Below are 20,130 nucleotides of genomic sequence, written 5' to 3'. Positions count from 1 at the left end.
TGAGAATACCATTTACATTGTGTACGGGTACATTAAAAGTCGACAATTAGAAACATGGTTGAATTGACCCATCACATATATCTCTCTATAAATCACAATTTAAATCAATATGTGTCTATAAACTACTGTAAAACAGTTCCGATTTATATCACAGTACAAAATATTACATGTTTCATTACAAAAAAGTATAAAAGACCACCATTTTACCTCTTGTAATTTGTAGTAGAATGATTTATTTATCACGTAAAAATGTGTAATGTCAAAAACGGTAGAAGCATGAAGTGGGACAAACAGTTCGATAAAATCGAAAAAATTGCAATAAGTCCCACGTTTGCTGATTTGTTATCGATGAAATATTCACGTCGGTTCATTCATTTGGTATTTGTAAGCATAGCCTTGTGCATGAAGGGACGGGTTAACTATGTTAAAGAAGGGAAGTGCCTCATGCCAAATCGATACAGTTGTTTTCTTCCACATTATCCTCACGTTATTGATGTATGCCAGTCTTATAGTTCAGTTCATTACTATTCTAATATGATTGCCACATGGTAAATGTTGCATTTAAATTGACCCACTTTATAAATTGATTTCATTGAAGCAAACCGAATATACGCCATCAATCACATTGTAATACGGTTTCAGAAAGGCCAATTGTTAGCATGTCATCTCTTGCCTGGGTCTTTATATCAATCTATTTTGACATTTGATAACCCAAGAATAAATTGATTGGTTCTAATGTTTATGATATTACGTACTGGTGTTTACGGCTTGTGTATAGATTTGACAACTCTGTGGTGTTTCAATTTTACTGTTGAATGATCTATTTTCGTACTGGATTATATGACACGTTTGATTTAACTGACTGATCGATCATATTTGTATTAAGTCCTTGTCAAATCTGAGCATATTTTTTGCTAGTGATGAGTTTTTTACTTCCAAACATTTCTATGTGGTAAACCAATGACCTAATTTGATTTGCATACCCTGTGTAAAGTAAGAGGGGTATCTAACGTAACGGTTACACAACATAGTTTCCATGTCAACAGCGTAGAGTATTTCTTGTCAACTCTCATCACACCATGGATTCTACAAACGCTGTGTGAATTAAAGCACAAAACCTCAAACGCACGCCAATCGACAGGCAAATAATTTACTTATTCCATGCAAAGAAACGTATTTAACGTAAGGCATAATTCAAAATTATTACTCCTTTTTTGTGAAATGTTGACAGATTGAACGCACGATTCGTGACTTGCTATGTTCAATTAATCGCATTAATACACAAAACTAAAAGCGTTAAAAATCATACAAGAAGCCAACATTGCACTAATTTGCTAACATTATTATGAAAGTTTATGAATCTGTTTTCCATAGTGCACGAATGCTCGTTTCGAAAAAGATTGTGTCATATCTGATCATCTATCGTTCGACGTATTGTGAGAAAGAAACGCTACTGACATTGGTATTATATTATGCTACATTACATTACGATATATTGTATCATACTGTATTGTATTGTATTGTATTGTATTGTATTGTATTGTATTGTATTGTATTGCATTGCATTGCATTGCATTGTATTGTATTGTATTGTATCATACTACGTTACGTTACGTTACAATATATATTATCATTATCATATCTATCATATCACAACGTACTATCAATAATTCATATACATATCATATCACACCATATAGCATGTATCAAACCACGTATCATATCATGCAACGAATCATATATCTTAATCATATCATATAATTATATTGATCATATTATATTATCAATACATTATTATAATTATATTACTTTGCAATGCATGTAAACATGTTCAATCAGTCTGTAAAGAGAGGAATGATCTGGCATACCTTTTCAGAAAAACTGACCATATCTCTTAGTAGTTATCAATAATTCAATGTAAGGTGATAGTCTTAAAGGTATATGAAGATGACATTGGAAAAACGTAACCTAGATATATGATTTAAAGCTTCATATCAAATGTCATTTATATCACATATACACGCTTGGTGTGTCGTCCAGCGTCTGTTGATAATAAAATTCTTTTCTAAGGTATATATTCTTGTCTACATATACTACTTCCAAATATCTAGTAATGCTACGAGCAAAATCTCCTCAATCGAACTCCATACAATTATGTATCCATACAGCAATCTTGATATATAATTATAACTCTTAAATACGTTTTGATTTAATACTGAGACTGTCAGGTATATTATTATTACTACGGAAGCAAACTTGGTAAGGTTTGTAATATGACAGTTTTATGAGATGTCATATATTACAGGCGTGTTAACGACTACAGTTGTATTTCCCAACACACCAATTTTATTCAACTGTAACTAAACACCTGCAGAAGAATGTGAGACACGTTTCCACTGGAGAATATTACGACTTCCAGTCTTCAAAATTTTCCCTTCTGACCAAGCGTACGTTTTATCAAGACGTGAAATTACAAAGATCACCTGTTTCCGATCCTTTATTGTTAATGATGTGGGCATGAGACAGAGACGAATCCCTCACAAGGTATCCCCATGGGTACCAGCTCTAGAGATTAAATGCTTGTTAGTGTAAGCCTGGTAAAGTGGTTAATAAAATACATTGTATCCCGGGAGATATTAACCGTTCGTACATAGACGGCAAAATATACCCTGATGTCAAGTTGATGGAAATCTGAAGAGATGAGCCGCAACGAAGAAACGGACTTATAGATACTCAAATATAACTTGATTATAGGATAGGGCGCTTTGGGATGATGCTGAATAGTATCACCATTACATGTTTGATAACCATTCCCAAATGAAGTCCTTTAATTTTTACAGGATATAACCGATGTTGGACAGGATATTCTATTATAGACACATCCAATTTCCGTTGGTCATTCTTGCTTGGAAGGCAACATTAACATATTACAAAGTAAAGTAGGGGAGCTGACAAGAAAATATCAGAATAGACCATTCCTCAAAGAAAGCAGATAAAAGTCCTTGCCTTGCAATGTATCCCTTTGCTGCAGTAAGGGATCATTATGACAGTCCGTACTCGACCTGAAAACCACTGAAAGAGTCTGCGTAACATAGAAAACAGCCGATTATCTTAATACTACATTTTGGCAAATAAATATGATGTTCTCAGTTTTCAAAGACCTGTGAAAACCAATATATAGCTGTGTGTTATATGTATGTTGCCATTCGAGTTATCACGTATTTACAGTTGTACAAAGTAATATTCATTTCCTGCCGACTGTGCTCCTTGACGCCTGACAACTTACATGTATGCCATAGAAAGCACAGCATACTGGCTAGGTACATATCAACTTAAATAGCTTCGTTAAAAGGATAACTATACACAAATGTGAAATTTGATATCTAGGAATGCTTTTACTTGAATAATGTAAGATGTAAGTTGTACACTTTTAGCATCGCATCACCGGGTGTCTCCATATTCATTTGAATACACAGCTCGTTACAGGAACATTATTCTTGAATTTTAGGTCTAACTGTATGTATATTAACCATAACTTTGCTCAAAAACAGTATTTATATTTAGACTAACTGCGTGTATACACAAGTGGGTCATCAAAAGCTACAGATTCGCTGGAAAACACGTAACGTGACTCATTGCATATGCTAGTATTTCCGGGTTCATTTTCCAAACAGAAATAACTTTTAAGGATGTGTTAACGTTGCAGACATTGATCCTCCGTGCTGTATAATATGTACTTTTTTACTAGATAAAGTAATAAGTTGGCAGTAAAGTGAAACCTTTGTGACTGAGAAGTCATTTTCATAAAAGTCAAAATACTCCATTACTGCATAAATAAAATTCTATTTTCAAAATGGCAATTTCATCAATAAAGAAAAGGTATGTTGCCTTACTTAGGGAACTTTAACTTCATTCAATATACTACAAATTGTATAAACATACTGTAAACTGTTTAAAGGGTAGAATATCCCTCTTCCAAACATGAGGTATATATTATTCGCGTGTTCATTCATCAACATTTTATGACTCTATCTATTAGCAACCTGATGTGGATATCTCGATCTACTGTTTCTATGTAAATGGTGTCGCTTTGGATAGTCAATCGAAAGAGACAATGATCAAGTACAAGGAGTGTTCTCAACTTTCCTACCCGTTCGAACACCCTCCCATTGGTGACAAATCTCATGAATTCGTAGCAAGGGATTATGAAAAGCTCTCTGGCAAACAGGGATAATGCATATCTCTAACATTGTAATCGCTACAAATAAGCTTATTGTGTCTATCGAAGTGTAGCGGCGTCTGACTGGATCCCTTTATTGACTAATATAGTAATATTATATGTTTTCAAGGCTTCATGCCTACGTGGAGGTCTTCAATCCTCTTATGAAATATTATCGTACTTGAAACATTGCGGGTAAAATGAAGGTAAACGATGAAGAAGCAAAACGGAATTTACATCGCTTAGAAAATGTAACAGCATCGAGTCCAGAGCGAAACAATGCGACACACTTGAGTTCAACAGTTCGGATACAATTGTAACCATAGTAATTCGGAGCGATAGGGTTAAACCAGATGTTGCTACCTACATTGATATATCTACTCGCATACTTCTGTGTTCCTTTATAACTAATACTTGGAAAAGCTTTTGTGAGGTCAAGAAACATAATTTTTGATACAGTGTAAACTAATCCGTCGATAGCTATTTTCATTACTTCCATATCCACGTTATATATATATATATATATATATATATATATATATATATATATATATATATATATATATATATATATATATATATATATATATATATAATATATATATATATATTATATATATATATATATATATATATATATATATATATATTACTTCTAGAGAGAGAGAGAGAGAGAGAGAGAGAACACATTCGTACATGCATTGTCATTGTCAGTGTAAGCATCAAGTCATATGAAATCTGCAGCATACATTAAGATATTCCTTAATTACCTAAAATTACCAATTACGAAAATGATTCATTACAAATAACAGCTACGTGGTCAAGCGATGGCGGACACGTGCACTTTGTTATCGCCAATGTATGTACCAAAGTTTATGAAATTTGAAACTTACATCATTAAGATATTGCCTGATTACTGAAAATCCGTAATTATGCAAATAACCTATTAAAACTAGAAGATACATCTGAAAGCTTTAAATTACATGATTTTTTAATCTTCTGCACGTAAGATATAGCTCAATTACCAAAAATCGTTAATTATTCAAATTATCTGTTAACATAGAAAGTAATTTTGATGCATGTGTCTAATATGCATTGGATGTTTAACAAAACCTAATCAATTTTTGCCAGTACGATAACAAAATGTGTAATGAGTTTCATTAGATGCTACAGCAGTTTTTGAGATATTGTGTTCACAGACAGACAGACAGACAGACAGACACACACACACACACACACACAGACACAACAGAGAAACACAGACGCACACGCAGACAGACAGACAGACAGACAGACAGACAGACAGACAGACAGACAGACAGACAGACAGACAGACAGACAGACAGACAAACAGACAGACAGACAGACAGACAGACAGACAGACAAAGAAAACAGAGTAATGAAGCCAAGGTCTGACTGATTCCAAAAACATGCTTGGCGCCCGCGTTTTGGAAAAATCAAGTAGCTAAGAACAAGAAGGGGTACTAGACAGGGAGATTGTGAATATTTAATCAGTATTACAAATGAAATATATGAATTTCACGATAATGATAACAAAACCACGACGATGTACTCGGTACATTCTTTTCAAAAGCCCGGGTTCTCGTATATCTTATCGTTGAATCCATAATGATTAAAGATTATTCTTTTGTTCTGTTGTCTAGGACTACTTTCTCTCTGCCAGACAGCTGTTTTTCACTTTTGAATGTTAATCCTATTCCAAACTGGGCCTTAACATATATTCAATATCAGTAGCCAATTATCAGGTGTAATATTTGTATATTTGTGTTCTATCAATTTATCATCACATGCCAGCCGTCATACATTACTTACATACACAGAATGAAATGTCAAGGACTTTCCTACCTACAGTCTACCTTAGGGATATAACATTACCGCCGTGAAAAACATCTGGTTGTGAAAAACAACGTTGTGATGCCTCTAGCAACCTAAAAGTCACAAACGCAATCAGCCGAATAACCATTTATATAACGCCAATTAAAAAAGTAACATTTCCGATAACCCAACCCAGTTTAAGTCCCTGACCCTAAACATTTTAAAATAGTATCTTTTGAACATAGGTAAAATGGTAACAATTGAGTTCCATTTCAGTGTACACCTTCATGCCTGTGCATCATATGTGGTGAGGTGTTTCAAAAAACCGTGTTTCAGAGAGAAACCAGGTCTTTTTAGACTATAACTGTACAGTCTGCTTAACGTATTCTTCTACTTATTTTATAGATGTCTTCAATTACTTCATCGGAAGTTTTGTGGCCAACAAGTATATTACCTTGGGGTCGCGATCACCTTTAAAAATTTAAAAGTAAAATAAAATAGAATTCCGACCTACCTACCCTATTTTCTGACAAGTCATGTTATCAGAAATAATCACTTGTTTATTTCGCCCTATTAGTTATCGTGCGTACATGTATATTGGAGTGAGAAAAAAACGGTACAATTTGCAACTTTATATACTGTACTGTATCAATTAATTTCATTTAGAACATATGAATGTTTAAGATTACGACTGAACAAATAAAAAACCAACAACAATGAACCTATGAACATGTCGAACTACATGGTCACAGGATGACAAGACATGTTTCTTTTTTCCAACCCATTTCGTCTAGAAGATTGTCTGACGTCCTGCAAGTTGTATACTATGTCCATCATCGTAATCGATATAAATCAGGTCGGTATTATAGCCTCAGAATCTAACGCCAACCGTAAGCTAGTTCATCGTATCCAAACCTTGAATTGTCTAACCTAGGTTAACCTAACCTAACCCAACCCTTTATCTCTAGCTTGCAAAAGTATGCATCTATTGTCAGCTGGCAACGAGAAGACTAAGAGGTACAGGATAATGAAATACAAATAAAACGAGATCCAAGACAACTTAAGACTGTACCTTAAATTCTCCCCAGTGTAACATTTAGTAGGTGACTATTTTTACGAGGTTATTTAGCCGGCGTACTCTAGGTGTATGACAACATAAGCGTGTAAACTCATCATTTTATATTATCATTCGGAAAATCATTACAATGTAGTGAATGGACAAACTACCATTCTAACAACTATCGTTATTCATTGATACGGCTGATATGTCTGATGGGTCTTTCCTGTAGGTAAAGCCTCTCATAAACACACAAAGTGGCGCCATTGCAAGTAATAGGCTAGTCGGATTAGAAACAATTATAAAAATCGATCACCATTCAGCTTGGAAAACCCTTTCGAAAATCAATAGCACAAGATGAAATATTTTAACCGAGTCTATCAGCTGTAATGTATATAGTTTATCAGAAGACAGGGTTATTTTGTAGGGGTTTTTTTTATTGACGTTTCACTCAAGCTTTTCAGAATGTGAAAAAAAAAACATGCAAGCTAATAGTAATCTCAGCAGATCGATATGTCTATAGTATAGAATTTACTTAATGGGTGCACTAGCTGAAATTAGGTTGATATCACAGTTTTAGATAATTCTTCCCTCCCTTGCACACGACCAGTTGTGTATCATTCTGATGGTTTAGATGAATATGTTCAAGAGATACTAGTAGTCTGTTCTATTCACAATTATTGAACATCAATAGTATTAAAGGCTTGGTTTTATTCACTTCATCATATTAGCATTCCTTGAACTGAAATTGAAATTTTGGAGTTTATCTACTAACAATCTTGATTACTACGGATTGTTATTCTACATGTAAGGTGAACCCGTCGGATATAAGTATCCTCGAGACAGAAGTTCAAATTAATCCAATTTCTAGAGTACTTGAAGTCGTTCCGATTTCTGTGTGTGATGTTTCCAAGCATAGAAGATAAAACTTACCGAAATCCAGTCACGTAAACTAGCACTAATTTGAACGCTTTCAATCTTTGTAATTCAACCAAATTATCTATATAACACAAAGTCATTTGTTGACGCGTTGCTCGTAAAACGTGACTTCGGTAGAATTTAGAACGGTTCTAACCTCAAAATGTACACTGTTGGTTGGTCACAGAAACCCGATAGAAGTCATGTACGATAATGGATTTCAATTTTCCCTACTGTGTCTGATCTTATCTTAGGAATCTGTCAGATTCACTTCATAAACAGCTGACACATATCATGTCCTCTGAATGTCTCTTTTATTTATCTGAGTTACTATTTGACATGGTTGAAAAGTTCATGTGTTACCATCTTACTAATTGTATTTGCAAAATAGTTGCAATCAGTTGGCTATGTTATATTATGAGGTATAATCACTGAGTCTTTTGAATGATGTCTTTAATTTTATATGTTCCAAAGCTGTTTTGGAATTTTCAGTTATTTTGAAACTCGCCGTAGCTCTACCCACATATCATGATATTTATGTTACACTCCAAAGGCAGATGTTGTTGTTCGAACTTCTTACATTGGCTCTCGAGTACAGAGGTGGTCATTTCTTTTTATGTGTGTTAGTTCATGATGAAATGCTCTCAAAATGCGTGCATTTCATCCTGAACTAACAACTGGACACAAATTTGAAAGTTTGACTTCAAAATTCTCACGTACAGTTTGACCTAATAATATTGACATTGTCCATCTAAAATTCAGTGACAGTAACTAAACAAACAACATTTAATACAGTGAAAACGTACGCAAGTGTGAAAAAAGATGATATGCTTGAATACAACCTTTTTACATTTTGAATATTCGTGCCTCTAACACTCCATGGTGTAAAGTAGCAGCTTTAACAACGGAAATCGTCATTCTACAATACATGTCTGTACATACATATACGACATAATGGCGCCATTAGGTACAACATAGCGAAATGGAAGATCCACACGGTTGGAAACTAAACGTAATATCAAATTCATATTCAAAATCTCTAAGAAAACTTGATAGATTGAAGAGGATGGAGGGAATGGTCAATGATTTACTATATAATATTCCCGACAACGTACAAATACAAAATATATACATAAATTATACGAACAGTAGGAGTATGTTAGTATACAATATTAACTGTAAAGACCGTGTCTTTGAGTATTTTTAAGTTGTACTTTCTCCCTGACTATAGAAAATAGTTTTGGAAAAGGTAATAATCAAGGGTACGCACAGTATGATGAATCGTGCCTTATTACTTTTTTCTAACATTACAATAATCAGAATTGTGGGATCTATTTATTCAAAGGAGACTTCACGAGTATTGAGAAATGGGACATTAGATTAATGAGATTTCCTACAATTGCTCTGTCAAGGGAATAGGTTATAAATGAGAGCATGGAAACTAATTTTTTTTTAAGTGGACTTTAATGGCTTTCTTTTGACGATTTATCCCTGTACCATCAAACTCAAGATATGACTGGTCGTATTAATTATAGAGTTTCAAGAAAGTATGTTTGTCATTTACGTATTTGAATATTTTTATTCATTCATTCATTTATTTATTTATTTATTTATTTATTTGTTTATGTATTTATTTATTTATTTGTTTGTTTGTTTGTTTGTTTGTTTGTTTGTTTGTTTGTTTGTTTGTTTGTTTTGTTTATGCCATGTCAGTTTCTTCTCTATGTGTATTGGTTGCTATGATTCAATATTTGCATATTAATTATTTCAAGTATGATTATATTACAAGCAGAGAATATATATATAAGCAATATTGGTATAAGCAATCTCGTATCCTATCAACACACAACCTTTTTCGTTGTTGCATGGCATAAACGTATAATGTCACTTTAAACATCCTTGGGGGATACCTAGGCCCTAGGATGATTTTAAACATTTCCTCTGCTTGGACGCAAGTGAAAAAGGCTACGATCAGAGATAAACTGATAAGAAGAAAGTTGTTTATCCTCTCTATGGGAGAACATTCTGATGAAATATTTTGACATGTTAAAAGAATGTTTTTCATATTTTATCATTTGACAGGAATTGGACTGGAATAGGGTAATGTAATTGTTTGGGAAAGGTTACGTTCTACTGATTTCGATATGCATTGTAAAAATTAATGGAAAAAGTATTAGGTCGGGAGTTTTCTGTTATGCCTTGCTTATAGTAGGAACACTAAAATGACTTAAAACATCCATGTGACTTACCATAATAATGATATATTATCTGTGTTTGAATAAAATTCATTCAGTGTCTATCAGTCTCCTAATCATGGGTTAACTATAAATAATATATCCATTTATACCTTCCACCACGAATTCCCATGAGTAGCTTGTAAACAACGTGTCAATTTTGCCCAGAGATATATATTTGCAACTGACATTTTAAGTACTAATTTAGGAATTGTCTATAACGTATACTCAGCAAATAAATTAGAGGTTAAGCGAACCATATAATTCGCCGTATTTGGATTTGCCATATATTGATTGGTCAATGGATGGGTCATTGTTAGGTACCCGTGATGTTATACTTGTATTGTGGGTGGGCGAGTCTAATTTTCTCCGAATGACATGACAATGAAATAAGCTAATATGATAGAGCTAATATTATTCATATACATTGTATCTACTTGAGTGATTTCGTGATGGCTTCTTTGAAGGGCAATTCATTTGCATGGATTTATGAGAAATACTGAGGTTAATAAATGACCTTTGAGTAAATCATTTTGATAGCAGATTACTTATTATGTATTAGAGAATAAGATGACTGGTGAAAAATGAATATATGGTAAGAATATTGACATACAAGACTTGACAACATTTTTAGAATGACCAACCTTTATCTCTAATTATACTTAGACAAAATAACAACTACCTGATAGTTGGTGCATAACTACACCTTTCAAGTCACAATCATATAGAAAGGTACGTGATCAGAAGAGACTTTGTGAGGATAACACCTTTACCTTATCACCAACATCTGCTAATTGTAATAGTAGACGAATGACGTAATCGCCTATCTACTTACTCCATAAGAAGTGTACCTTGCTCAGTGTAAAGCTGGATATCTGACGTACATCTAACATCTATGCCAAGGGCACATTTCTGCACTCCTTCTTCAAAACAACATTACGTGACTTATCTTAAGAAAATTTGCTCTCTCAATACAAACAGAGGAAGCTGTCTACATTTTGACCTCATTATGCAGTTCGGGAGTAGTATCATAAGTATAGTAAATGCATGTATCTAAGTGATTGGGTAATTCTAATGTTTCATCCCACTATTCATACGAATATCCTTGGAAATAAATAGAGCAATGAGAGAGATATTGTACTGTAAATTAAAGCTAACCACAGTTTTGGTTGGTGAATACTCGCTTAATTATCGATACATTCAGCAAGTTTTGCTGCAATTGATTGACTTGATATTTATGTCGTGATGGCTGTAGGAAATTTAGAGTTCCTATCATATGTTTCAAAGTCGGTTGTCGTAAAAGCCAGAGGCCTTTTTACGGCAAGTGTACAGGGTACATCAGCGTGCTTGCGGAAAAAATTATGGCTTCGGGTGGTGTGAATGCTATCAATCTAGTTAGTTTATTAATGCAAATTTTTGCAGGGTGTAGTTTGGATCAAGTATGAGACTCTGCTTTAAAAGAATAACAACAAGAATTATAATGATGTTCATATTCAACATGAGAAGAAACTAATTATTATTCCGTGTCATTCGAACTTTCTTGAGGCTGTAATTAGATGTAGATTTGTGAGCACGATTTACCCAATGGTCTCTTCTTCATTTCATCATTAAATGAATAGTTAAATCCTATTTTTTCTGCCTTTCAGGTTCTTGATTTTGAAATATGTTTATGTTTAACATATAGGCTACCATGGAAATGAGAATATTAAACTATTGCTATTATTTTTTATTATGTAAGAAATACTCAACAAATAGCTCTATATCAAAATGACGTCATTTTAGAATCTAATATGGCCGCCAAACATAGTGTTAGACCTTCAGGGAAATAAAAGTTTTTCGATTTCTTTAAAACAAAACATGATACTTAACCCCCAAATGTCTTATAATTTCAAAAGAACCAGGCACAAGCTTTCATATGGCTTATTATGCAGTTTGATTATTAGTATTTGTCCACGAGGTGCAATCAACCTTAAACCCTAAAAGGTAAAATATATCTGTCTTGATTGTAAATATACTGGTATTAAGGTTCAGAATTTTTTCTTGAAAGAATCGGGAGATAGCAGCTGGCAGATATTCATATAGGTATAAAGTTATGGCTTCACATGGGGATTTGTATGTATTCTTGAAGAATACCATTCCAAGTTCTGTGATTACGTGCAAAATGTCAAGTACATGGCGCGTCACGTACATTATGCTATAGTATACGAAACAAACAAATTCTATTTTATAGAATGTTATTGCTTGATTATTTTGAATTTTTTTAAATTCAATATTTGTTTTGTATATAATTATGAATTGAATTTTACATAATAACAAAAATCACTTCTTCATGGTATCTACTACCTTTAACAATTTAAATATCATCCAAATGAATTCAGATATTTGTTGAATGGTCGCCAGAAGAGCGGCGCCCTAGTGTTAAAGAAGCAAGAGGAAACCGGAGTACCCTGGGAAAACCTGCGTTATTCGACAGGGTCAAACTGAATCACCCTTCTTAAATGTTAATTAAATCCAGAAGACGCTTGAGGGGTTAGATCCCAGGCTGCAGAGGTAACAGTCGTACGAGCTAACCTCTCAGCCACCTACAGCCCTATGGAACATGCTCTTGCAATTGGTTTTGCATCGTGTTTTTACTTTTGATGGGCTAGTTGAAATTTTAGAAGTTAGAAGATGTGCTCCCATCAGCTGTGAACATCTTTTAACATATGTTCCTCGACAATGAAAGTATTAAATTCTGATTTGTCAAGAAAACCAACCCCATTTTCAGATAAAATCAATGTAAAGTTTTTAGAGATATTTCAATAACTTCGATTTCCAGGCAAATGGACTGTATCCTATCCCAAAATGACCTAAATCTGAATAAGAATGTCACCGTATATCTATGACAATGTAACAACCCTGTGACATTTAAAATTCCAGGAAAGCAGCGTGAACTAATTGCTAACAATGTCATCTGAATACTCCCCTGCAGGGCTGCACTATCGAACATTTTACCTCAGATCACCAGAGTTTAGAATTACATCCATAAAACATTTGGCATTACAATGTTAGTTTGAGTCAGAAAAAGCTAGACTTGAATTGAGGCATAATTAAACTTTAGACTTGACATTTCCCAGATATATTCCGAGATTTTGTTATATTCTAATAATACTCTTATATGGACAGAAATTCCGCACCCCGGTTTATACCTTCCGTAAAAGAAGTTACTGTCTGTCTGTCTGTCTGTCTGTCTGTCTGTCTGTCTGTATACTTGGTATCTCAAAAATACTACCTTGCATAACTCAGTACTTTTGCATACTGACAGTACGTGTAGGAACAACAACCAAATTGCTTTTTACCCCTAGGAAAGGTATTAAGGCTACATCTGTCTGTCTTTGTTGTTTTTCAATTTTATTCTGATGGGGTGTATGATCATATAACAAGTAAAACCTCCCATTGTTTTTGTATGTTTGATGCTCTCCATTATCTCACGCTGTAGAATGATTACAAATCAATAATAGATGAATTCACCAGGTGTTTAACAAGATAATACACATGACTTAGAAGTTCGTCAACACGTACTACACTACTGTGCAGCATACATAAAGTGAAGTTGTCAGAATGTAATGAAATAGTCACCATAGTAATAAAATCCCACTTCTCTCCCACTAGATTATCCTGCAATACATTAAGACAGACGTGTACTTGAATGCACAAATAGAAACGTCCTCTCGCCTAGCGTATAAATTTCAGTGATATTTACCTTCTAAATGCAATTTCCGAATTTCAAGGATCACTTGACTCAATGTTATTGACAGTAAGACTTTTAATCTTTGAAAGGTGACAATGGATTAAGTTGCAAACAGCGCTGTTGGTGACGTGTATTTTCACAAAGCTTCGTTTCAATTGAAGTCAGTGTTAGTTGTCACGAAACATATGCATATTGTACAGGAAAACAATACTCGGAAGAATGATCCATTTTACAGAGTGTCTAGTGGTAGAACGTTGTTCTATTCGGATTTACTCTTTGTTTATATGCTGTTGTAGGGTTATTTGTTAGCTACTTTGTTTTGTATATGCTTGCTCGTTGACTTCTCATTTGAATAAATCACGTCAATACTATGTGCTATGTGTTAGATACCTATTAAACGAAAATAAGGCTTTGAATAAAATTATATCTAGATTTTCAAACAGTGGTAATTGTGGTACAATATTTTGTATATAGTAATCTGTTTCATTGTATGACTTAGGAAATTAAAATTCCCAAAACAATTTTATTTGTCATCTAACTGAATTAACTCAAAGTGTCAAGTTGTCAACACACATGTTGTGTATGTATTGTTCTCTTTGATTATCATTTTGCCTGTTCTCCCTTGGGTATCATTTACATCAGGCTACGATAAACTACTGCCAAGTTATCATTTGGGATGTTCCGGGCCGCCTGTGCGTGCATGCGTGCGCGTCTGTGTTTCTGTGTATGTGCATGTGTGGCATCGCGTCTTTATCCATTTATTTTTTCTGGTTATTCATTTTTTCATTCATAATCTATCAAATTAGTATCCAGTCTATCAATTGACATATGCTCACTGGAAAACGCGAATGTTGCCGAAAGACCCTAAAGTGCCATGATCTTAAAGTCTTACAGTAATGTGAAAGGTGAATACCACACATTGAGTGTATGTGAGCGGAATGCGTAAAACCCATCGATCACATCGCTACATTTACGCTCTAAGTGTCAAAATAATAGGGCACAGTGCAACCAATAACTTGGCAAGTACCTGTGTTAATGTGTTCCGATATCAGTTGTGTCTGCTTTTATTGACATTGCCTATAGTGTATATTGTAGTAGGCCTACTCTGAAGTATTATAGATAGATAGAGATATGTGGAGTAATTGAAGATGCAACAAATACGGGATGCAAATATCCTCTCTAACTTTCTCATCACAGCTTTCAGTTAATCAAATTGCGAAACAAAATTCCTAATTCAACATATTTCTGCTATAATCGCTGAGCAGACAGACCCCAATCGAGGACGTCAATCTGGAATGTCACACGACGTCCGTTGAGGGTGAATTTGCAGGTTTTAATTCACAGACATCTCAACACAAGTATATCTGAGAGTGTTAAATGGTTAACCGTGTAGAGTAATCGCTAAATCTTGCAGACAAGACTTTAACGGTTCGCAGTAAAGAAATGAAATGTTTATAGCTACCCATTCGTTCCGATGGACGAATTTAAATGCTCTTCAAACAGAGTTTAGTGCTTTGTGTAAGAGTTCGTGTTTACCATGGATAACAAAATGATTTAAAATACTAGTAGTATGGACATAGACACACTTTTTGAAAGGAATACAACATTTCGTGGAAGTAAGGGACCGGTCATTTCTCCAGCGGGGGGGGGGGGATTTTGCCATCTGGCCAACAAAAAGTCATTGACACCCCACCCCTCTATCTGTAAAACCAAAAACATGATGACACCCCCCCCCGCCCATATACCATAACCATATTCACATAACAGGTATTTTTTCATCGATACTCAATGCGGACTGCTTGACTGTCTCATAAATACTTTACAAGATCCTGGGATAGCACTATCACATAATTATTGACAACACAGGGTAAATATATTCAAAATGGAGTTTAATAGCATCTAGACCACGAAAGATAGGGGAAAGCTTGAGAAGAGAATATGTACACCTCTCAGGGGGTCTTAAGGCGTCTTCCCCTAGAAGTCCTAGAGCTTTATTACTCCTAATAGGCAATTTTGAGACTATTCAGACACTATCAGGCAATAATATTCAGGCTTTACAAGACATCATCAACATGTAAAAAGCAACTGTAAATACAAATGTAGGGTTGACATATTTTTCAAATAAGGTTTAATAGCATATCCACAGTAAGAGATAGGGGAAGAACTTGAGGCTGGGATATGTCCACCTCTTGTGTAGAAGCTCTACAGGTTTTGAAAGCCATTTTTAGGCTATTCAGGCACTTTCAGGCAATAATTTACAAGAGAACACCAACATGTACACAGCAACTTTATAGGGTTGAAATATTTTTAAAATAAAGTTTAATAGCATCTTGACAGTAACAGGTAGGGGGAAGAGCTTGAGACTGGGATAAATTATGTCCACCTCTTGTTGGGGGGGGGGATTCTAGGAGTTCTGGAGGTCTTTTTACTCTTGAAGCCCATTTTTAGGCTATTACGTCACTTTCAGACAATAATTCCCAAGCTTTACAAGACAGCACCATCAAGTATCAGAAACTATTATTTAAAACTTGCATATGGTTGAAATATTAATCATTATAGTAAAGATCAGCACATCTAATAGTAGTATCATTGTTAAGAGAGATTTGGAGTTTTAAGGCAATTGTTTGACTACCTTGGCAAACATTTCACATCTTTAAAAGACGATATCATCTCAAATTAGCATAAGGTGAAAATTCTTAAGAAACTTTTAATACCATTATTTCATTAAAAAGGTTGGTGCGTCTGATTGTTGGTTGAATGCATGAGTTACCTCTAGGGGTGGGGAGTCCTAGGGGTATCTCCTAGCAGATCCGGGGGATTTTTGGTTCTATTAAGGCAATTCTTAGGTTATTCATAGCCTTTGAGGTAATATATCAAAGCTTTCGAAGCTAAAACTAATGTAAGTTTTAAATGAGTTTCCCATGACACATAAAAATGAGGCCCGTAACATTGGTACAGTGGCATTAATATTGCATGTTTAGTAAAGTCACTGGTATGTTAGAGAACTTGTGACTTTAGGTTTTTTAGCATTTGCACTACATGTTCTGTGACTAGTGTGGTTGCTACATAATACATGTATATGTATATGTAGAGGTATGTTTGAACTCTTACGTGGAGTAACATTAAAGATTTTATGTAAGAAACCGGGACAATAATAAATTATACATGTAACAGTAAGTTCAGACAAGGCTATATGCCATTGTATAAAAGGATTTTCTTCTTCCATCACAATCCAAAAACAGCATGACCCACCCCCCACTGCCAATTTCAAAAAGAGGATGACCCCCTCCCAATCCACCCCCTCCCCACGACCGAAGAGACTAACCGGTCCCTAAAGACCACATCAAAGGTTTCTACAAATGTATAACACATACTTTATATATACAATGATTGTATGTCTGAGTGTGTCTCTCTTCGATAATCTTCATCGGTACCCTCGTTGTGTTTTCTACTTTGTAAATTTGCGTCTTTAGTCTAAATTTGTCTCCAGGAGTAGGCCTCGTAAACGTTATACTATTTAGATAATGAGTGTAATTATCCTAGGATGTTTGGCTATTCTCAGCTGCTGTAAAGCACTCATTGTCAGATATATTCTGACTGTGCATGTTCTAGTACTGCAAAGTACACATCCCATAGTAATAAATTCACAGCCAGTATATATTTATCAATTGTTGGTCAATGTCTTCATGCCATGGTTACGAACAAGGTGACCTTAATCCATAACATTCGTTGACATTTGATAAATTGATTACAGAAGATTATTATTGTTATTCTGTATTAAAGTCGAAACGGAGTTTATCCCTTAGAATGTTATAAAAGTTTAAGTGCATTGCTAGTAAATTATTAACATGTAATTTGGATACCAACTTCCGTTATAATGTCAGCAAAACAATCCATTGACCAAAGGAAAGTAGGTGAATTAACTATCTCAAACAATTTGTAATTATTCAGATGAACATGACATATCCATACAGACAGACAGACGGACGGACGGACGGACGGACGGGCGGGCGGGCGGGCGGGCGGGCGGGCGGGCGGGCGGGCACGCACGCACGCACGCACGCACGCACGCACGCACACACACATACACATACATACATACATACATACATACATACATACATACATACATACATACATACATACATACATACATACATACGACCTGTAATATATGGAGCTTAGCATACATCCAGTTCATTGACCAACAGAAGAATATAAAAACAAGTTAAGAACACATTACACTTACCAGTACCGGCAGCCAAGTCAAGTAGAAAAGTACTGCCACAACAATGACAAGTCTTGTGAAATCCTTAAATGACTTTTTGTCAATGTAAGTTTGCAGATTAGGATGCTTCAGTCGTTTCTTATAATGTACAAGATGTTTTAGTAGAAATGCATTACACAGAAGTACAGCAAACATAAGTATCCATATTATAGATAGCAAAGTTAGCGGATAAACTCCCTCATGTTTGTGTTTTATAGATCGCGTCAGTAGCCAAGACTGACAAAGTCTGGAATCTGGTCCGACCATAATAGGCGGGGCAAGTCCTGTTAATGGCAGTGCTGATAACAACATAGTGGTAATATAGGTAATGATGATAGTACGGGTGGCACGTAACGTCCGACGCCCATTTCTGTATTGAAGTGGTCGCCATAGTGCCAGAAGTCTGTCAAATGACATGGCAGTAACTAATAACATGGCAGAGAGTTGGAACCAAAACAGGCAAAATTGGTAAAATATACACGTCACTCTTCCTCCCAACCACTCCCTGTTGAAGTACGATGGTAGAGATACAGGGAGTGTCGTGAATACGGCCAGCATATCATTGGTAGAGAGTGCGGCTATTAGATAATCCGTGATTGTGCGTTCAGGGCGTCTCTTGATTTTCACCACGACCAAAAGTGGAAGGATATTCGCCAAGAAAATAAAAATCTCGAGCACAGCACTGACGATACCAGAAACGTCATGTTCAGGAGCGGCGGGGCTAGTAGCGGTCTCGTATGGCGAGCCGTCTTGGTAGGGCATGTCGGTTCAGCCGTTGACTACACATTATCCGCGTGGGTACTAACCATTCTGTCACAACTGCTTTTTTAAAAGTCAATATCCGTGATTGTTTGATATGTCAAGCTTCCCACTCGTCTGACTCCGACATGTAATATCACAAGGTCATACAACTCATGTGTTGATCTCGACTTGGTGAGACATGAGGCAATATTTGCCAAATACAGATGATAACTCAATCTTAGCGCGCATAGTAACTACGGTATTAAATGCCCATCTCCATTATACATCTTGTAATACTATGTTAGTCTTCTCCATTACAGCAAAAATCGTTAGACATCGAAGCATGTGGACTCGATAAACATCGTGTTTTCAAATCACATTGTTACCTTTGATGTTTTGTGGAACTTTTTGTTGGTTAGTTCATTGCATGCGGGTTCTCTCGCGGGGCACTTTTCTCGTTAGTACTGCTTTGCAGTTCATTTGGTTGTCAAAAAGTACACGAAGCATTCGTAATAGTCCAATAGTAAATCAAGGGCAAAAGGTTCACCGTCATACAGTTCAAAATGAATTTCCACGTTGAGGACACGTCGTTCTAATGTTCATTCAGAGACGCGGATACAACGTATGTAAAATTCCAAATACGTGACAGATGACCTGTAACCTATTTCCTAAGAAAACCGTTCCTCACTTCTGACATGGTATTATTGTTTACGTCCTACAGTAGGTGGCTTGGGACTTCCAATACCCGCTTGAAAATTCCATGCACCTTTTCTCTTGTGTGCCACGGAGATATAAAACCACCGGTGCGTATAAACATTTCACAAATCTGTGATAACACGCGTATTAACTTTATGATAATGAACCGTTATCGATCACAACTGCAATTTCCACTGTCTGACTTCACGCCTCCTCCGTAGATGTGTACGATTGTTTCTGATTCGGACTGCGTATTGTCTCTGATGTTAAGACTCCACCTGGTGGTTGAAAGTGTAATTTGGTATGACGACGGCTACTGGCTGTGATTTATGGATGAATGGAATTCCTCAAGCGTGTCTTAAACCATCCTTTTATATTCCACACTTAGAGCAAACTGTTAAGGGGTAAAAAAAGAATCCAGGTTTCTCTCGA

The 20,130-nt window shown here is 35.3% G+C and overlaps 1 protein-coding gene across 1 annotated transcript in view; it reads right to left on the bottom strand.

The window, feature by feature from the left end:
• The window catches only part of LOC144434103 (melanopsin-A-like), a 29,548-nt gene extending 10,525 nt beyond the window's left edge, over positions 1-19,023 (bottom strand). The window contains exon 1 of the mRNA XM_078122558.1: positions 18,244-19,023. Within this exon, the coding sequence (XP_077978684.1) occupies positions 18,244-19,023 (780 nt within the window). The remainder of the gene's footprint in view (positions 1-18,243) is intronic.
• Positions 19,024-20,130: the final 1,107 nt, after the last annotated feature.

This window comes from Glandiceps talaboti, chromosome 4 (genome assembly GCF_964340395.1).
Source record: "Glandiceps talaboti chromosome 4, keGlaTala1.1, whole genome shotgun sequence".
Taxonomy (NCBI): Eukaryota; Metazoa; Hemichordata; class Enteropneusta; family Spengelidae; genus Glandiceps; species Glandiceps talaboti.
The sequence above is the reverse complement of the archived record's forward strand: the minus strand, read 5'-3'. Positions and strand labels throughout refer to the sequence as shown.